This window comes from Carlito syrichta, unplaced genomic scaffold, assembly GCF_000164805.1.
Source record: "Carlito syrichta isolate Samal-C Ts95f unplaced genomic scaffold, Tarsius_syrichta-2.0.1 Scaffold315639, whole genome shotgun sequence".
Lineage (NCBI taxonomy): Eukaryota > Metazoa > Chordata > Mammalia > Primates > Tarsiidae > Carlito > Carlito syrichta.
Window position 1 is genome coordinate 843,905 of NW_007259735.1, and position 16,793 is coordinate 860,697.

A 16,793-nucleotide genomic window follows, 5' to 3' on the forward strand; every position below is an offset into this window, starting at 1 on the left:
GGCAGTAGCCGCTCCCGGCCACCGCAGCCTCGACCTGGTGGGCTCCGGCGATCCTTCCGCCTCAGCCTTCCAAGTAGCTGGAACTACAGGCGTGCGCCACCATATTCGGCTAATTTTTTGATTTATTGTAGGGATGAGGTCTCATCAAGTTGCCCAGGCGGATCTCGAACCCACGGGCTCAGGTAATCTACTCATCTCAGACTCCCAAGAGGCGCGATTACAGGCTGAGCCATTGAGCCCGGCTTGAAGTTTCTTAGTATACTCACAAAGTTGTATAATCTAATTTTAGAACAGCTTTTACCCTGTAGCCTTCGGCAGTCATTACTCATTACCATCCCACCCTAGATCCACGAAATCACTGACTTTCTGTTTCTACAGATATTCTGGACCTTTCATATATCAGATAACATCGGTCTTTTGTGACTGGCATCTTTCACCGAGACTAATATTTGGAAGTCCATCCATGCTACAGCTTGTATCAGTGCTTCATTTCCTTTTTATTGCCAAATATTTCACTGTACAGTCAAACCATTTTGTTTATCTATTCATCAGTTGATGAACATTTGGGTTAGTTCCATTTTTTGACTGTTATGAGAAATGTTGCTAAGAACATTTGTGACACATTTTCCCATCTCTGGGCTGTATATACCTATGAGTAGCACTGTTGTATCATATAGTAACTTATTTAACATTTTGATGAACTGCAAAACTGTTTTCCAAAATGTCTGCCACATTTTATGTATACAACAGCAATATATGAGTGTTCCAATTTCTTCGTATATTTACCAAGATTTGTTTTTATGTCTTTGTAAATATTTCCATCCTAGTGGGTATGAAGTGGTATCTCATTGTGGTCTTCATTTGCATTTCTCTAATAACTAATGATGTTGAATATCTTTTCATGTGTGTATTAGCCATTTATATATATTCCTTAGAAAAATGTCTGTTAAGACCAGGCTCAATGACTCAGCCTGTAATCCCAGTACTTTGGGAGGCCGAGGCGAGTGGATTGCCTGAGCCCGCAGGTTCGAGACCAACCCAGGGAACTTGGTGGGACTTGGTCTCTACAGTAAAAATAAAAAAATAGCCAGGTGGGTAGTACATGCCTGTAGTTCCGGCCACTCGGAAGGCTGAGGTGGAAGGATCACCAGAGCCCAGCAGGTCAACGCTGGGGTGGCTGTGAGCGTGCCACTGTACTCCAGCCTGAGTGACAGAGTGAAACTCCAATTAAAAAAGAAAAACAAAAAGAAAATGTCTATTCAAATCCTTTCACCCTCTCTATAAGTGGGTTATAAATTTTGAAGGATTCCAATTTACTTTCTTCATAGGCTAGAATGTAGAAAAATGAATAAAAAAGAAAAAAGAATTCCAATTTACCTGTTTTTTGTTGTTGTTGCTTACATTTCTGGTGTCCTATCTAAAAAACCATCACCTAATCCAAAGTCACAAAGACTTTTATCCCTAAGTTTTCTTCCACAAGTTTTGTAGTTTAGCTCTTACATTTATGACTATTATCTACTTTGAATTAATTTTTGTGTATGGTGTGAGATAGAGTTATCCCAAAATAATTCTTTTGCACATGGATATTCAGCTGCCCCGGCACCATTTATTGAAAAGATTATTCTCTTCCTCCTCAGCCAATTAGGTTCTTCCTGTTACCATTGTCAAAAATTAATTGGCTGGAGATATAAGGATTTACTTGTGGACTTTCAATTCAATTCCTTTGGTCTATATATCTATCCTTATAACTGTACCAAACTGTCTTAAGTACTGGTACATGCTGGTATGTACTGGTACATGTGAGTCCTCTAACTTTATTCTCCTTTTTTTTTTTAATTTTTGAGTTGGCGTCTCATTCTGTCGCCCAGGCTGGAGTACAGTGGCATGCTCACGGCCACCACAGCCTCGATCTGCTGGGCTCAGGCAATTGTTTTGTCTCAGCCTTCCAAGTACCTGGAACTACAGACACGCACCACCACGCCCAGCTAATTTTTTAATTTATTGTAGAGACAAACTCTCACCAAATGGTCCAGGCTGGTCTCAAACCCCTGGGCTCAGGCAATCCTCTTGCCTCAGTCTTCCAACTTTGTTCTTTTTCAAGCTTATTTTGACTATTTTGGATTCCTCAGATTTCTAGACAAGACTGTCAATATCTACAAAAATGGTAACTGAGATGTTGATAGGGATTGCACTGATTCTGCAGATCAACTGGGAGAATATTGCTATCTTAACAATAAGTCTTCTGATCTATGAACATGAAATGTCTTTCCAATATTTCGATTTTTAACTTCTTTCAACAAGTTTTATAGTTTCCAGTGTATAAGTCTTGCAATGGTTTGTTAAATTTATTCCTGAATTATTTATTCTTTTTGATGCTATTATAGATGAAATCATTTTCATAGTTTCATTTTTTTGGATAAAATTCTACTGTATAGAAGTACAATTGCTTCTTGTATTATGTCACATTGCTTAACTCATACATTCAAATTGTTTTTTTTTCTCTTTTAAGTAGATTTCTTAGGATTTCCTATATTTTCTTTCTACCTGCAAAGAATGATAATTTTCCTCCTTCCTTTCCAATATGAATAATTTTTCTTGCCAAATTACCCCGGGCAAAATCTCCAGTATAACAGTAAAAAGAGTAGCAAGATCTTTGTCTTGTCCCTTATTTTAGGGTGGAAATATTCAGTCTTCTTTCATTAAGTATGATGTTAACTATGTATTTTCATAGATGCCCTTTGAAAGGTTGTGAATGAGCCGGGCTCGGTGGCTCAGTCTGTAATCCCGCGCCTTGGGAGGCTGAGGTGAGTGAATTGCCTGAGCCCGTGGGTTCGAGACCCGCCTGGGCAACTTGGTGAGACCTCATCTCCACAATAAATCAAAAAATTAGCCGGGCATGGTAGCGTGCGCCTGTAGTTCCAGCTACTCAGAAGGCTGAGGCGGAAGGATCGCCGGAGCCCAGCAGGTCAAGGCTGCGGTGGGGGGGACCGGTCACTGCACTCCAGTCTGGGCAACAGAGTGAGACTCCAACTCAAAAAAAAAAAAAAAAAAGAAAGGTTGTGAATGAGCCGGGCTCGGTGGCTCAGCCTGTAATCCCGCGCCTTTGGGAGGCTGAGGTAAGTGGATTGCCTGAGCCCGCAGGTTCGAGACCCGCCTGAGCAACTTGGCGAGACCTCATCTCTACAACAAATCAAAAAATCAGCCGGGCGTGGTAGTGCATGCCTGTAATTCCGGAAGGCTGAGGTGGAAGGATCGCCAGAGCCCAGCAGGAAGCCCAGCAGGTTGAGGCTGCGGTGAGTGAGACTCCCAACTCAAAAAAAAAAAGAAAGGTTGTGAATGTTCCCTTCTATTCCCACTTTGTTGGGTGTGTTGGGTGTTTTGTTTTGTCTTTTGTTTGAGTCAGAGTCTTACTCTGTCGTCCAGGCTGAAGTGCAGCGGAATGCTCACAGCCACTACAGCCTCAACCTGCTGGGCTCAGGCAATCCTTCCGCTTCAGCCTTCCAAGTAGCTGGAACTACAGTGCTCAGATAATTTTTTGATTTATTGTTGAGATGAGATGAGGTCTCTCCATGTTGCCCAGACTGGTCTTGAACCCATGGGCTCAGGCAATCCTCTCACCTCTGCCTCCCAAAGTGCTGGGATTATAGGTATGAGCCACCATGCTGGCCTGTTGAGTGTGTTTTAGTCATGAAATGGTATTAGGCAAATGCTTTTTCTGTCTGCTGTGAATGATCATGTAGAGGGTTTTTGTGTGTGTGTGTCCTTTATGCTATTAATACAGTGTATTACATTAACTAGTTTTCGAATTTAAACCAACCTTGCATTCCTGGGATAAATTCCTCTTGGCCATGATTTATAATCCTTTTTATGATTCTAGATTTGATTTGTAGTATTTTGAGTACCTTTGTGTCTGTATTCACAAAGGATATTGGCCCATAGTTTTCTTTTCTTGTGATTTCTTGGTCTAGTTTTAGTATCAGGGTAGTACTGGCCTCAGAATAAACTGGAAAGAGTTCTCTCCACTTCTATTTTTTTGGAAGAGTTTATAAAGGACGAGTACTAGTTCTTATGTAGATGTTTGGTAGAATTCACCAGTGAAGTCAATTGGGGCTTTTTTTTGCAGGAAAATTTTAAATTATTAATTCAATCTCTTTACTTGTTATAGGTCTATTCAAATTATCTATTTCTTCTGGAGACAATTTTGATAGTTTGTGACTTACTCAAAGTTTATGCACTTCATCTAAGTTATCTTAATTTGTTAGCATATAGCTGTTCATAGTATTTCCTAAAAGGTCTTTTTATTTTTGTAAAGTCAGTGGTGATGTCTCTTCTTTCATTATTAACAATTTGATTCTTTTTATTTTTGATTTTAACAAAGGCTTTTTGAACAGTTGGAGACTGTTCAACTATCAATTAGGCATAGAACAGTAAGAGATCAACAAAGAAATAGAAGACTTGAACAATACTATAAACCAAGTGAACCTAACAGACATATATATATAACAATCCACATATATAAAACTAGACCAAGACATCACAAGAAAACAAATAGGCCAATATCAGGCAACATGGAAGTTAACTTCTGAGTGAACAATCAAAGGAGGTCACCCTGTCATTTACGACCAAAAAGAAGTCACATCGTCATTTCCCATAATAATCTATTCATTAGAGGCAAGTTAACCAAGTCCAGTCTAAACTTAAGGGCTGGGGAATTAAATTCCTACCTTTTGAAGGGAAGAGTATGGACATACGAGGAGGGGTACCCCAAAAAACCGGAATTTATCTTTTAAAGGGCAGGCCCTTTGTAATACACTCGGAATTTGTTCCTTCTTATCAAACAGTCAACCAAAGTTTTTATCTGGAAGTTCTGAGAAGGTTGTATCATGATTTGTGGAAGAAACATTCAAAATTGTGGCAAACAGGTGACTGGTTCTTCACATGACAATGCACCCACCTTCCCTATTCATCCAATCTTGCCCCAAGCAACTTTTTTTTGGTTTCCGAGAATGAAAAAAGTCCTCAAAGGGAAATGTTTTGCCACAGTGAAAAAGGTGAAACAAAAAATGGCAGAAGCACTAAAAGGCACCAAAATTGACAAGTTAAAAACTGTTTTGAGCAGTGGAAAAAGAATCTCGATAGGTGTGTTAAAGCAAACAGAGAGTACTTTGAAGGTGACTGAAGTTTAAACATGTAAGAATAAATACACAATTTTTTATAAATAAATTCCATTTTTTGTTTTTTGGTTTTTTGGGATTCCCCCCTCATATTTTAAAAATATCAGTCTACCTTCTGCCCCAAATTTATGTACATCTTTCCCAAATGAAAGATACATTCACTCTCTCCCAAAGCTCTACAAAATTCTTATTCCTTCATAGCATCAGCTCAAAATCATGGATACTAGCATCTAAAACAGGTACACATCAAGTCCACAAATATAGTTTAAATACAATTCCTTTAGATCTGTAACTTGTGAACTAGAGACAAGTTATCTTTCCTCAGTATGCCTAACATACAGTTGTGAAACAGGCATAGCATAACTGCAGTTCAAAAGGGGGGAAATAAATTGGGTGTGGTGGCTCACACCTGTAATCCCAGCACTTTGGGAGGCTGAGGTGAGAGTATTGCCTAAACTCACAGGTTCAAGACCAGCCCGGACAACATGGCGAGACCTCATCTCTACAATAAATCAAAAAATTAGCTGGGCGTGGTGGCACACACCTACAGTTCCAGCTACTTGGAAAGCTGAGGCAAAAGGATCACCTGAGCCCAGAAGGTCAAGGCTACAGTAGCTGTGAGCATACCACTCACTGCACTACAGCCTGGGCGACAGAGTGAGAGACTGACTCAAAAAAGAAAGAAAGAAAAAGAAAGAATTGTCAGGCCATGGTGGCTCATGCCCATAATCCCAGCTCCTCAGAAAGCTGAAGCAGGAGGATTGCTGGAGTTTGAGACCAGCCTGGACAACATACCAAGACTTAAAAAAAAAAGAGCCAGGCATGGTGGCTCATGCTTGTAATTCTGGCACTTTGGGAGGTAGAGGTGAAATGATTGCCTGAGCCCAGAGATTTGAGACCAGCATGGGCAACTTGGCAAGACCTTGTCTCTACAATAAATAAAAAAATTAGCCAGGCATGGTGGCAGACACTTGTGGTTCCAGCTACTTGGAAGGCTGAGGTGGAAGGATCGCCTGAGCCCAGTAGGTCGAGGCTGCGGTGGCCGTGAGCATGCCGCTGTGCTGCCATCTGGGCAACAGAGTGAGACTCCAACTCAAATATATATATATAAATTAAAATAGCCTTTGAAAATCCATAATAAAACCCGTATTTGGCCAGGCATGGCTCAAGCTTGTAATTCCAGCACTTTGGGAGGCTGAGGTGAGAGGACTGCCTGAGCTCAGGGGTTCGAGACCAGCCTGGGCAACTTGGTGAGACCTCATCTCTACAACATATCAAAAAAGTAGCTGGGTGTGGTAGCGGGCATCTGTAGTTCCGGCTACTTGGAAGGCTGAGGTGAATGTTCGCCGGAGTCCAGCAGGTCAACGCTGGCATGGCAGTGAGTGTGCCACTGCACTCCAGCCTGGGCAACAGAGTGAGACTCTGACTCTAAAAAAACAAAAATAAACCTATATTCGCACAGAGAAAGTTCTCCATCACATATTTAGTGAAAGGTTAAGTAGAAGCAGAACAATATAGTTGGCATAATCCCATGGAGGAAGGGACATAAAATATATACATATGCAGTGTATCAAAGGATACCAAATTGTTAACAGTAGCTACTACCAGTGAGGTCTTTTGTTTTTACTTATCACAATTCTATACTATTTAATTTTTTTAACATAAATTACTTTCATGATTTAAAAAAATGAAAATAAATTTAGTATCCTCCATAAAGGGCCTAAGTAATAAGGCCAAAGCTATCATACCTGTGGGTTGTCAGACTGGAGAGAAGCAAATTCACTCCAAACACAGACTTCTATTAACTACTGGTCAGACTATAAACTACTCATTCTCCCAAAAATAGCAGACAGTTGTGGAAATCAGCATGTTTCCTAAAACACCAGCCACTAGCTACTGCCCATCCATCTCTGACATTAAAACTCTAAGGATTGTGTGCCTATTGGACAGCATTCTAGGAAGAGGCACGTTCTATATCCTATGAAAGGTCATCTTTAGTACTGTTGCTCTAAGGCAGAGTAACAGATACTAATCAGGAACCAAAGTGTTTTACAACTATCATCTGGAATCAATTGACAAGGGGAAATGGTGTTAGTAAAAAGTCAAGTCCTCTAGAAAGCAAAGGTAAGGGCCTGGAGAAATTATTCCATACCTGCCAAGCACTACATTTACAACAGGACAAACGTCTTCACCATAACACCATTAGGGAAAGAGGCATGGTTTGCAATATAGGCATTGTAGACACAGAGACAAATATTGGTTGTCCTCCTCTCTGCGGGTTATTCCCTCTCTCCTGAACTCTTTCTAGCTCTCTTCCACCTCCTTCCTCTTTCTAAATTAAACTGGCATGCAGGTTTCCCACCCATCCCATATCATTCAAGAATGTATTCTAATTATATAAAAGGCTTATTCCCATTCAAGGAATAATAAATAGTCATTGTACATTTTGAGATCTCTATCTAACCCTATCACCCACAAATTAACCTTTTCCCCTATATTTGGGGGAAAAACAGTTACCATTTTGTGTTGTAATACGATAAAACTCAAACTTTTTTGCACATTAATTCACAAACTAGAGAAGAAAAAAAGGTTGTGAAGGAAGCAAGATGACTTTTTTTTTCTTTCTTTTTTTTTTTTTTGAGTCAGGGTCTCACTCTGTCACCCAGGCTAGAGGACAATGGCACAACCATAGCTCACTACAGCCTATATCTACTGAGCTCAGATGATCCTTTTGTCTCAGCCTGCTGAGTAACTGGGACTACAGGTGTACACCACCACACCCAGCTACTTTTTTGTAGAGACAAGTTCTCACTATGTTGCCTAGGCTGGTCTCGAACTCATTGGCTCAAGCAATCTTCCCGCCTTGGCCTCCCAAAGTGCTGGGGTTACAGGCCATGAACCACAGCATCAGGCTCAATATTTTGCTATTAAAAACACTTTTGTGGCTGGGCACAATGGCACACACCTGTAATCCTAGCACTTTGGGAGACCAAGGTGGGAGAATTGCTTGAGCCTAGGAGTTTAAGATCAGCCTGGGCAACATAGTGAGACCTCATCTCTGCAAAAATAAAAAAATTAGGCTGGGCACAGTGGCTTACTCCTGTAATCCTAGCACTTTGGGAACCTAAGGCAAGAGGATTGTCTGAGCCCAGGAGTTTGAGGCCAGTTTAGGCAACATGGCAAGACCTCATCTCTACAATAAAATACAAATATTAGCATGGTGGCATGCGCCTGTAGTCTCAGCTACCAGAAAGGCTGAGGCAGAAGGATCATCTGAGCCTAGCAGGTTGAGGCTGCAGTAGTCGTGATCATGCCACTGCACTCCTGTCTGGGCGGCAGAGTGAGACTCTGACTCAAAAAAAGAAAAAGAAAAAATTAGCCAGGTGTGGTGGCACACACTTGTAATCCCAGCTACTCAGGAGGCTGAGGCAGAAGGGTAACGTATGCTCAGAAGGTAGAGGCTGCAGTGAGCCGTAATAGTGTCACTGCACTTCAGCCTGGGAGACAGAGTAAGACACAAACTCAAAAAAAATTTTTTTCATCCTTAAATCTAGGATAATGACAGAATCTACTTCATTGAATTTTGGTGAGTGCCCGTCACTGATAAAGCATTAAAGTCCCAGCAGAGTGCCTGACACACAGTAAGCGTTCAATAAATGTTAGATATTGTTATTATCTATACACCTATATTCTTCTCCATAAGACTTGAGAGCAAGAGGCCTGTCCTTAGTGTCGGTTTTGAGCCTCAGTTTTTCATATGTAAAATGGGTGTCGTCATACTATCTACTACATAGAATTGTACCCAACAACATATCTAAAACTCTTAGCACCAGCATAATAAACGTGAATGATTAGAATCTCATACTTTTGTTGCTTTAACGTGACTAAAGAGCATCTTGCTGGGGGACAGACCAGGGTTCGATTCCCAGCCCTCCTAGTTGGGAGAACCTGAATTCCTCAACCTCAGTTTCCTCATTCCCAGTTAAGAGCGGCGACACATATAATGCATACTGAGTGTCTAACACAGTATGTGGCACCCACAGGTGCTCGCTAAACATCAGGCCAGCTCCCCTTCCCACCTCTTCTACTCTTCCCCAGTTGCTGGTTCTGGGCAGGTAAATGGCCTGCAACCCGGCAAGTGGGGCAGAAACAGACCCCCGGGAGAGAATTTCCCAAACCCGCACATCACCCATCTCCCGACATCTCAGCCTCCGCTAGGCCCGTCTTGCAGGGCCTCTGAGCTCCGAAGGAGTCTGCGGGGTTAAACTCCTCAAAACAAACGTTCTCCCCGCCCCGCGAGACCCCGCCCCCGCCCCGCGGGACCCCTGCCGTCGCAGGCTCTCAGTTTCCCTCCACGGCACACGCCTTCCTTCCGCCCCATCCCTCCACGCTTCGCGAGTCCCATTTTTCAACATTCTTCAACCCCAATCCCTCTCACCTGTGAGTCCCCAAAGCTCTTCCCTTCTATGTCCCCGACTTTAACTCTCCATCACTTCCCGTCACCGCCCCCCCAAAGCTCCGCCCTTCTTACGCCTTCAGGCCCCAACCTCTCCCCCGGGACCCTCTCGTGCCCCGCGTCCCACCTGCACTTTCCGTCTCTTCAGCGCCGCCGCGTCCAGCCACACACCGCAGGCCTCCTCCTCAGGGCCTCTGCGCCTCATGGCCGCTGAGGAGACCAAGCCAGCAGGACGCACGTCCCGGGCTCGGGACGCCTCAGGGACCGGCGCGAACCGCCGCCGCCGACGTTCGGATCTCGCGCCAACGCTGGGGGCGGAGCTACGCTCCGGCCGCCCTGGGCGCAGGCCCCGCCTCCAAACCTGTCCCCGCCTCTTCCCCTACGCCCCGCCCACGCGTCAACAGCCGCCGGGGGGCGGGACGCTTTCCTGTCCCCGAGGGGTCCGTGTTCCCTCTAATCTTCTCGTGAAGTGGATACAGGAAACTGCTGCGTGAACGGTTCTCCACACCGCCAGGAACGTGCGTTTTCTTTTTGCTGAAATGGAAGTTTCTTACTGTGAATATGACTGCCCGGGCCCGGGACTGTCCGGCCTCCTCGCTGAACCTGCGAGGAGGCCTGGAGCCGAGGACCGTGCGTTGCTCCAGAGCAGCGGCGACCTCCACCCGGGGCCACCACGGCCTCGAGTTTGTCAGTCACTTTCGTAATGTAAAATAAATAAATCTAAGCGTCCCTACGAAGCCACATGGAAGAGGATTTTGAAAAGAAGTAAAAATCTGGAGTCACGACTAGCTTTCAGTCCTGACTTACTGTGTGACCTTGGATTTTAAAGAGGTCAAGTGAGGTGTGTGAGGATACATGTCAATTTGGAAAGCCCCTCAAATGCAGAAATGCTGGCACGCTACCCACCCTTCTGTCCCTAACCACATCACCATAGGTGGAATATATGGATATGTGTTATATATTTAATAACATTAAAATATGTATTAATATATATTTTTTGAGTTGGAGTCTCATTCTGTCTCCCAGGCTGGAGTGCAGAGGCATGCTCACGGCCACCCGCTAGGCTCAGGTGATCCTTCCGCCTCAGCCTTCCAAGTAGCTAGAACTACAAGCATATGTACCATGCCCGGCTACTTCTTTGATTTATTGTAAAGATGAGGTCTCACTAAGTTGCCCAGTCTGGTCTTAGGCAATCCTCTCACCTCGGCCTCCCAAAGTGCTGGGATTATAGGCGTGAGCCACTATGCCCAGCCAAAATATGTATTAATGTACATACATATCATATACATACACCAGGAGGTGTCAAAAATGTACACACATGTTAAGCGACGTTATCTATGTATGACTTTTAGTTCACCGTAATCATAAGTGTCTGGATGCTGATGGTAACCACTTTGAGCACCTCTTGTAATTGCAGAAGTCAAATGTGACTTGTATTCATCCTTTGTTATCAGTATATATTGAGTATTACAGTTTTAATAGTTTTTTCCTTTCTTAAAATATGTATACTTTTTTTGGAATCCTCTATATATATCTTACAAGGTTATTCCAGGATATTCCAGCAGTGGAGTGATATTTCTAATTAATTTGTTTTTTTTCCTTATCTTCCCAAGTTTCCTTCATTATACAAATGTTGCTGTGTACTATGGAGAAGCAGTATTACAAAAGTTAACATTAAAATCCTTTTTTTTTTTGAGTTGGAGTCTCACTCCGTTGCCCAGACTGAAATGCAGTGGCCGCTCCCAGTCACTGCAACCTTGACTTGCTGGGCTCCGGCGATCCTTCCGCCTCAGCCTTCCAAGTAGCTGGAACGACAGGCACGCGCTACCACGCCCGGCTGATTTTTTGATTTATTGTAGAGATGAGGTCTCGCCAAGTTGCCCAGGCGAGTCTTGAACCTGCTGACTCAGGCAATTCACTCACCTCGGCCTCCCAAAGGCGCGGGATTACAGGCTGAGCCACCGAGCCCAGCTAAAATCCATTTTAATTGAAGGAAAAAAAATGAAATCCTTGTCAAATTAGGAGGTGGGATGATACATATTGTAAATACATTGTTTTAACTATTGCTAAAACTTTAGTAATAAAACTGCCCCCTACTCACTTGCCAAAATAATTTAATACATATGTATAAAGTATCCAAGGCTCCAACCTCACCCTCGGACACAGATAAAGCAAGAACTACTCCCCTCCACCCTGTGTCCACCCCCCGGGGCCCCAGCTTCCTCCGGAAAACCTCCTCCAGCACTGTAAGCAGGGGCCCCTCCCAAGGACACGAGACAAAAAAACGGAGGCAGCTACTGTCACAGTCACTTTATTGCATTTGGGACATATTAGAGTGCAGACCACCCCTAGCCCCAGCCCCACGGAACTCCTCCTTCAGCACCTCTGGACCTTTGCACAGGTTTTTCCTTTCTTCCTATTGTCCATCTGCAAACTTCTATTCACCCTTCCCAGTCCAAGACCCCAAGGGTCCCTGGCAACATTTATTACTCCCTCCTCAGAGCCTCCCTTGGCAGTTCATTTCCATATTAAAATCTTTGTCATCCTGCACTAACCCGCAGGGCCCAGCCAGCATGGCCTGCTTCCAAACAGAGGCCCAGGAAACACTGAATGGTCACTGATCTGTGAACGAGGGAACCAGGAGAGAAGATGGGAACAGGCTGGGTGGAACACAGGCCAGAGCTAGGGGACCTGGGGCTCGCTGTCTAGGACAGTGACTAGCAGGATATGAGGCACTGGACAGGATCCGCTGGCATTGGACACAATCTTCTACCTTTGGCGACTGTCTGGAGCTCCACCACTCAAGGCTAGACTTCAGGGGGACAGTAAGACCCTGCACATATTCTGGGCCTGCTTCTCCATCCGCCAGTGAAATCTGATAGGAGGTGAGTCGCTTAGACCTCCCTGCCTCTCAGCTTAAATCCAACTCTGGCTCAAATTTCACCTCCCACCCATACAATCTGGAGGCCCCAAACTGGAGTCCTACCCCAAGCTGACCCTCAGCCTCACCCCAGTGAGTGGCAAAGGAGGGGCAAGCCAGGGTGGCCTATGCCTTTATCTTTTTTCCTCTCCCAGGACTGGGCCCCAGCAGTTCCTGGCCAATTTTCATATCCAAAGAGTGGCCAGTGCCATCCTTGGCAGTTGAGGTGTGTGCAGAGTCACCGCGGGCCAGACACAAACAACTTTACCAGGCCTCGTTCCCATCTGGAGCCAAGCCCAAACCCCTGTGCCCCCACCATGCCTCCCACCCCCTTCACTTGGTCTTCTGATGGAGTTTGCGCCGTACCAGCTGGCTCAGGAGGAGCGCAGTGAGGATACTGCTGCCCACAGTGAGTAAGAAGAGGCCAGAGAAGTTGTGAGGCCAGTGGGTGTGCAGAGGCTCATAGATGGGCCGCCGGGCCTCATAGTCCAGTGCCACAGCCTCCAGCTGAGCCAGCGTGCACAGCACCAAGAAGACGTGGAAAAGTTGGTGGCCCTGCCCGAAGACATGGCAGCTGCCCGGGAACCAGCGCTCGGGCATGAAGGTAGAGAAGAAAGCAGCAGCCAGCAGAAAGAAGACCACCTGGCACTTGTGGTAGAGAAGAGCCGGGTCATCCGTGGCAGGGTCAGGGGACACCAAGATGCGGTGCACCACAGGGCTGATGTCCAGCGCATAAGCCAGTGCCGAGGGCACCTCCTGGCACGTGCGCCCCAGCAGCCCTGGTTTCTGGATGTACTTGGTGTAGCAGGAGCCGGTGCAGGAAAGCCAGGCCAGAAAAGCAGCCGTGGGCAGGAAAATGGCCTGCACCTGGGCATGCCAGGCGGGCTCAATGGCATAGTAGAAGTGCGCCAGGGCACTGCCAAACTGGTACACAGCTACCCCCACGTAGTCCAAGAAGAAGAAGCTATAGTGCCAGAACTCAGATTTGGCCTGCAGGAGGTGAGCCAAGGCGCTGAAGGAGAGGTAGGTGAAGGAGGCAAAGACGATGATGAAGAGGGGCAGGGCATGCGGGTCTCCCCAAAAGTCCACGGACCCCACAAACAGAGCCAGCCGCAGCAGCAGCACTAGGGCCGCCAGCAGGTGGGTCCAGACATTCACCGCCTCGTTGTGCTGCTGGAACAGCGTGCGGAAGTAGAAGCGCCAAGTCTGGTGCAGTGGCCGGTAGCCCGCATAGATGTATGGCTTCCAGAAGAGGGGTGGCACCTGGGCTCGGTCCACCGTGAAGACAGAAGGTTCTGGTTGCAGAGACGGCCGAGGCTCCCGGCCGACCTGCCGCAGACTGTACAGGAGGTGGCTGAGCTTCTGGGCCATGGCCATGGTTGTGGGGCCTGGGCAGGGAGCAGGGAAAAAGGCCAGAGCAGAGTCAGGGGCCTGGTGTCCTCCTCAACCCCAAGAGCAGCAGCTGGGGTTTCGGATGCCCAGGCCATACTCCCTCCTCCTCTCACCCTCATCCTTGTGCTGGGCTTAAGAAAGAAGTTATCCTAAGGAAAGGCTCAGCTCTGGCCTTGTGAGAACAAGGACAGGACAGTGCCTGACACATAATAGGTGGTCCAGGCATGTTTGAGGAATGCACTAACTGATAAGACTCCCTGCCTCAGTCATAGCCTTTCCTGTACAGGCTCCACACAGCAGCCCCAGCTGTTTCCCTTCTAAAGTACAGATCTAACCATGTGGAACACGTGAGATGGGAACAGGCTCTCTCAGCCTGTGTGTGTGCCACCATCAGTGTTCACTAGCTAACAGGTGACCTTGCTCACAGACCTGCTGCCTCTACCTATACCCCTTGAGAGTGGGCAGGCTCTCCCACTGACCCTCCATTACCCTACATGATCTGGCCCCTGCTGTCTTCCCCAGTCATGTTGCTCAACCACAGTGCTCTTCAAATTCAGTTACAGCCTCACCCAGTCCCGGCCGGCTGCTTCACATGTCCATAGCTTTGCACAAGTTGTTTCCTCTGCCTGAGGCATTTTTTTCACCTTGCCTACTAGGCAACCATCTATTCATTCTTCAAAACGCATTTTTTCTACAATGCTTTCCTTGGTCCCCTGAACCTCCTATGATAACTTCCACCTGAGGACCTCATCAGACCATCCTTTGACCATCATAATGCTTCTCACGGACATTCAAGTTGTTACTGTGAACTCATCAAGGTAGGCAGTTTGTCTCGTTATTTTGTGAACCCCTAGTGCTCAGCAGGTAACTGGCACTCAGTGTTTGCTAAATGAACAGCATTCCGATATCACTGCAAGGCCCAACTCAGAAAGTCACTTTTTTCCTGAAAGTTCACAGCTAACAACCACTGAGCCACACCCCCACTCTCAAGGTCTCCTCTTCATCCCCTGCCCCCCACCACCTATGGTTGCTAATTCCAAATAAATCAGGTATAACTCCACATCCTGGCACTCAAGGGCCTCATACTCCCAGTGTCACACCCTGCACTGAAACCCTTTAAGGCCAGCACAAGCTGATGACCTGAGGGGGCATCCTTACTGCTCCCACCCACCCCACTTTCCCCTGACTTATAATAAGTTACATAATTTCACCCTTAAGACACATTCACCCATTCATTCATTGAACAAACACTTACTGAGCCCTTCTTTGCCTCAGACCCTATGCTGGATGGGGCAGAGAAAAAAGGATTTGATCCCTGCCACTGGGGATATCATGATCTGAAAGACATTGCAGAAAGGAAAACCAATCCCAGCAAATGTTTATACAACATTTGCTATAATGAAGTAGATACTATCTCATTTTCCAGATAAGAAAACTGAGACACAGAGAAGTTAAGTATTTTGTCCACTCACCTAGCAAGAAAGTGGCAGAGGCATGCCCTGAACTTGTCTGCGCTCTTAACCACTCTTTGCAAGACAAAGTGGCAAGCACTATTAATCATTTCCTAATTATACACTGTTTGGTTAGTACAGTTACATAATTCAGGCTTATCATCATTCATTATGTCCTCCACGAATTCAAATATCTATTGAAAAACCTGCCAGACAATTCCCCCACACCCTCTGCCAAGTAAATTCCCTCCAACAAGCTTAGTGGCCTCAGCGTTCAGGTTTACCAGAAATCTCTTGCAACTACCTTTGCCCCCGTTACCTTAAGAGGCTGAGATTCTGGCAGGATAAAACATTCATGTTCTCTGACACTTGCAGCGCTGTGATCACCCCCAAAACCACTGAGATAATTGCACGGAGCTTGCTATGCAAAGGCAACGTCCAGCCAAGACCCAGACCGCACTCCCTCCCAGGCTAGATTCGCATCCCTATGCTGCTCTGTGTCAGGATTCTGGAGTCAGCTCTGGTTTGGGCCTTTCCTAGTCCAGTGGGGAGGCAGGGGTTAAATAAGTCACTGTATTGCACAAGGAGAGCTAGTTTTTTACCCAGGGAGCACAGGACTCTTCTATATCCTATTCCCCAGAGTGCCCAGCACAGGGCAGGTTGAGGAAGCACACCTTGCTGGTGGACTAATGAATGGGCCCTTCTGTCCAGAGCAGGCAAACAACTCCCCATCCCTCCTACCCACCCCCATCCCCTGCCGCCGGCCTGCTTTGCTGGCTAGAGAGCCAATGCAGAATTTCTTCCTCTTCCCAAGACTATGGGCTTAGCCTCAACAATCTAGACTCCACACTTGTCCACAACTTGTAAACCTCAGGGGGCCAGAAGAGCTTTTGAAAGCATCTCATGCAACTCTTTGTTTTATATTGAAGAAACCAGAGCTCAGAGACAGGAAGGCTTTCCCCAGAGTTACCCAATCCAGCAAAATTTCTATTCCACCACCGGGGCAAAGACTAGAGATTGATGAAGCTGAATGGTGCCATGTGGACACCTAGCTCCTGGGTCCCTGTGATCTGTGAAGTCCAGTCTTATGCCCCATATCCCACTCTTGGAATTTCTCAAGGCATACCAGTACACTTCTAAGAAGTCCTGCAGCAAAGAAGTCTGCTTAGCTTTGTTGAACCTGCATTTACCAAGCTTGTGTGACCAAGGATTCTTTTCCCAGTAAGAATTATATTATAAAGCCAGTTGAAATATAGTAGTTACGGCCGGGCTCGGTGGCTCAGCCTGTAATTCCAGCACTTTGGGAGGCCGAGGTGAGTGGATTGCCTTAGTCCGTGGGTTCGAGACCCACCTGGACAACTTGGCGAGACCTCGTCTCTACAATAAATCAAAAATTAGCC

General features: G+C 46.0%; 2 protein-coding genes across 2 annotated transcripts in view; both read right to left on the bottom strand.

The window, feature by feature from the left end:
- Nucleotides 1-9,932, bottom strand: part of AUNIP (aurora kinase A and ninein interacting protein) — a 28,241-nt gene extending 18,309 nt beyond the window's left edge. The window contains exon 1 of the mRNA XM_008073073.2: nt 9,758-9,932. Within this exon, the coding sequence (XP_008071264.1) occupies nt 9,758-9,835 (78 nt within the window). The 5' untranslated portion in view covers nt 9,836-9,932. The remainder of the gene's footprint in view (nt 1-9,757) is intronic.
- Nucleotides 9,933-11,925: 1,993 nt separating this feature from the next.
- PAQR7 (progestin and adipoQ receptor family member 7) overlaps nt 11,926-16,793 on the bottom strand; it is a 6,456-nt gene continuing 1,588 nt past the window's right edge. Inside the window, exon 2 of the mRNA XM_008073076.1 lies at nt 11,926-13,938. Coding sequence (XP_008071267.1) covers nt 12,884-13,927 — 1,044 coding nt within the window. The 5' untranslated portion in view covers nt 13,928-13,938 and the 3' untranslated portion in view covers nt 11,926-12,883. The remainder of the gene's footprint in view (nt 13,939-16,793) is intronic.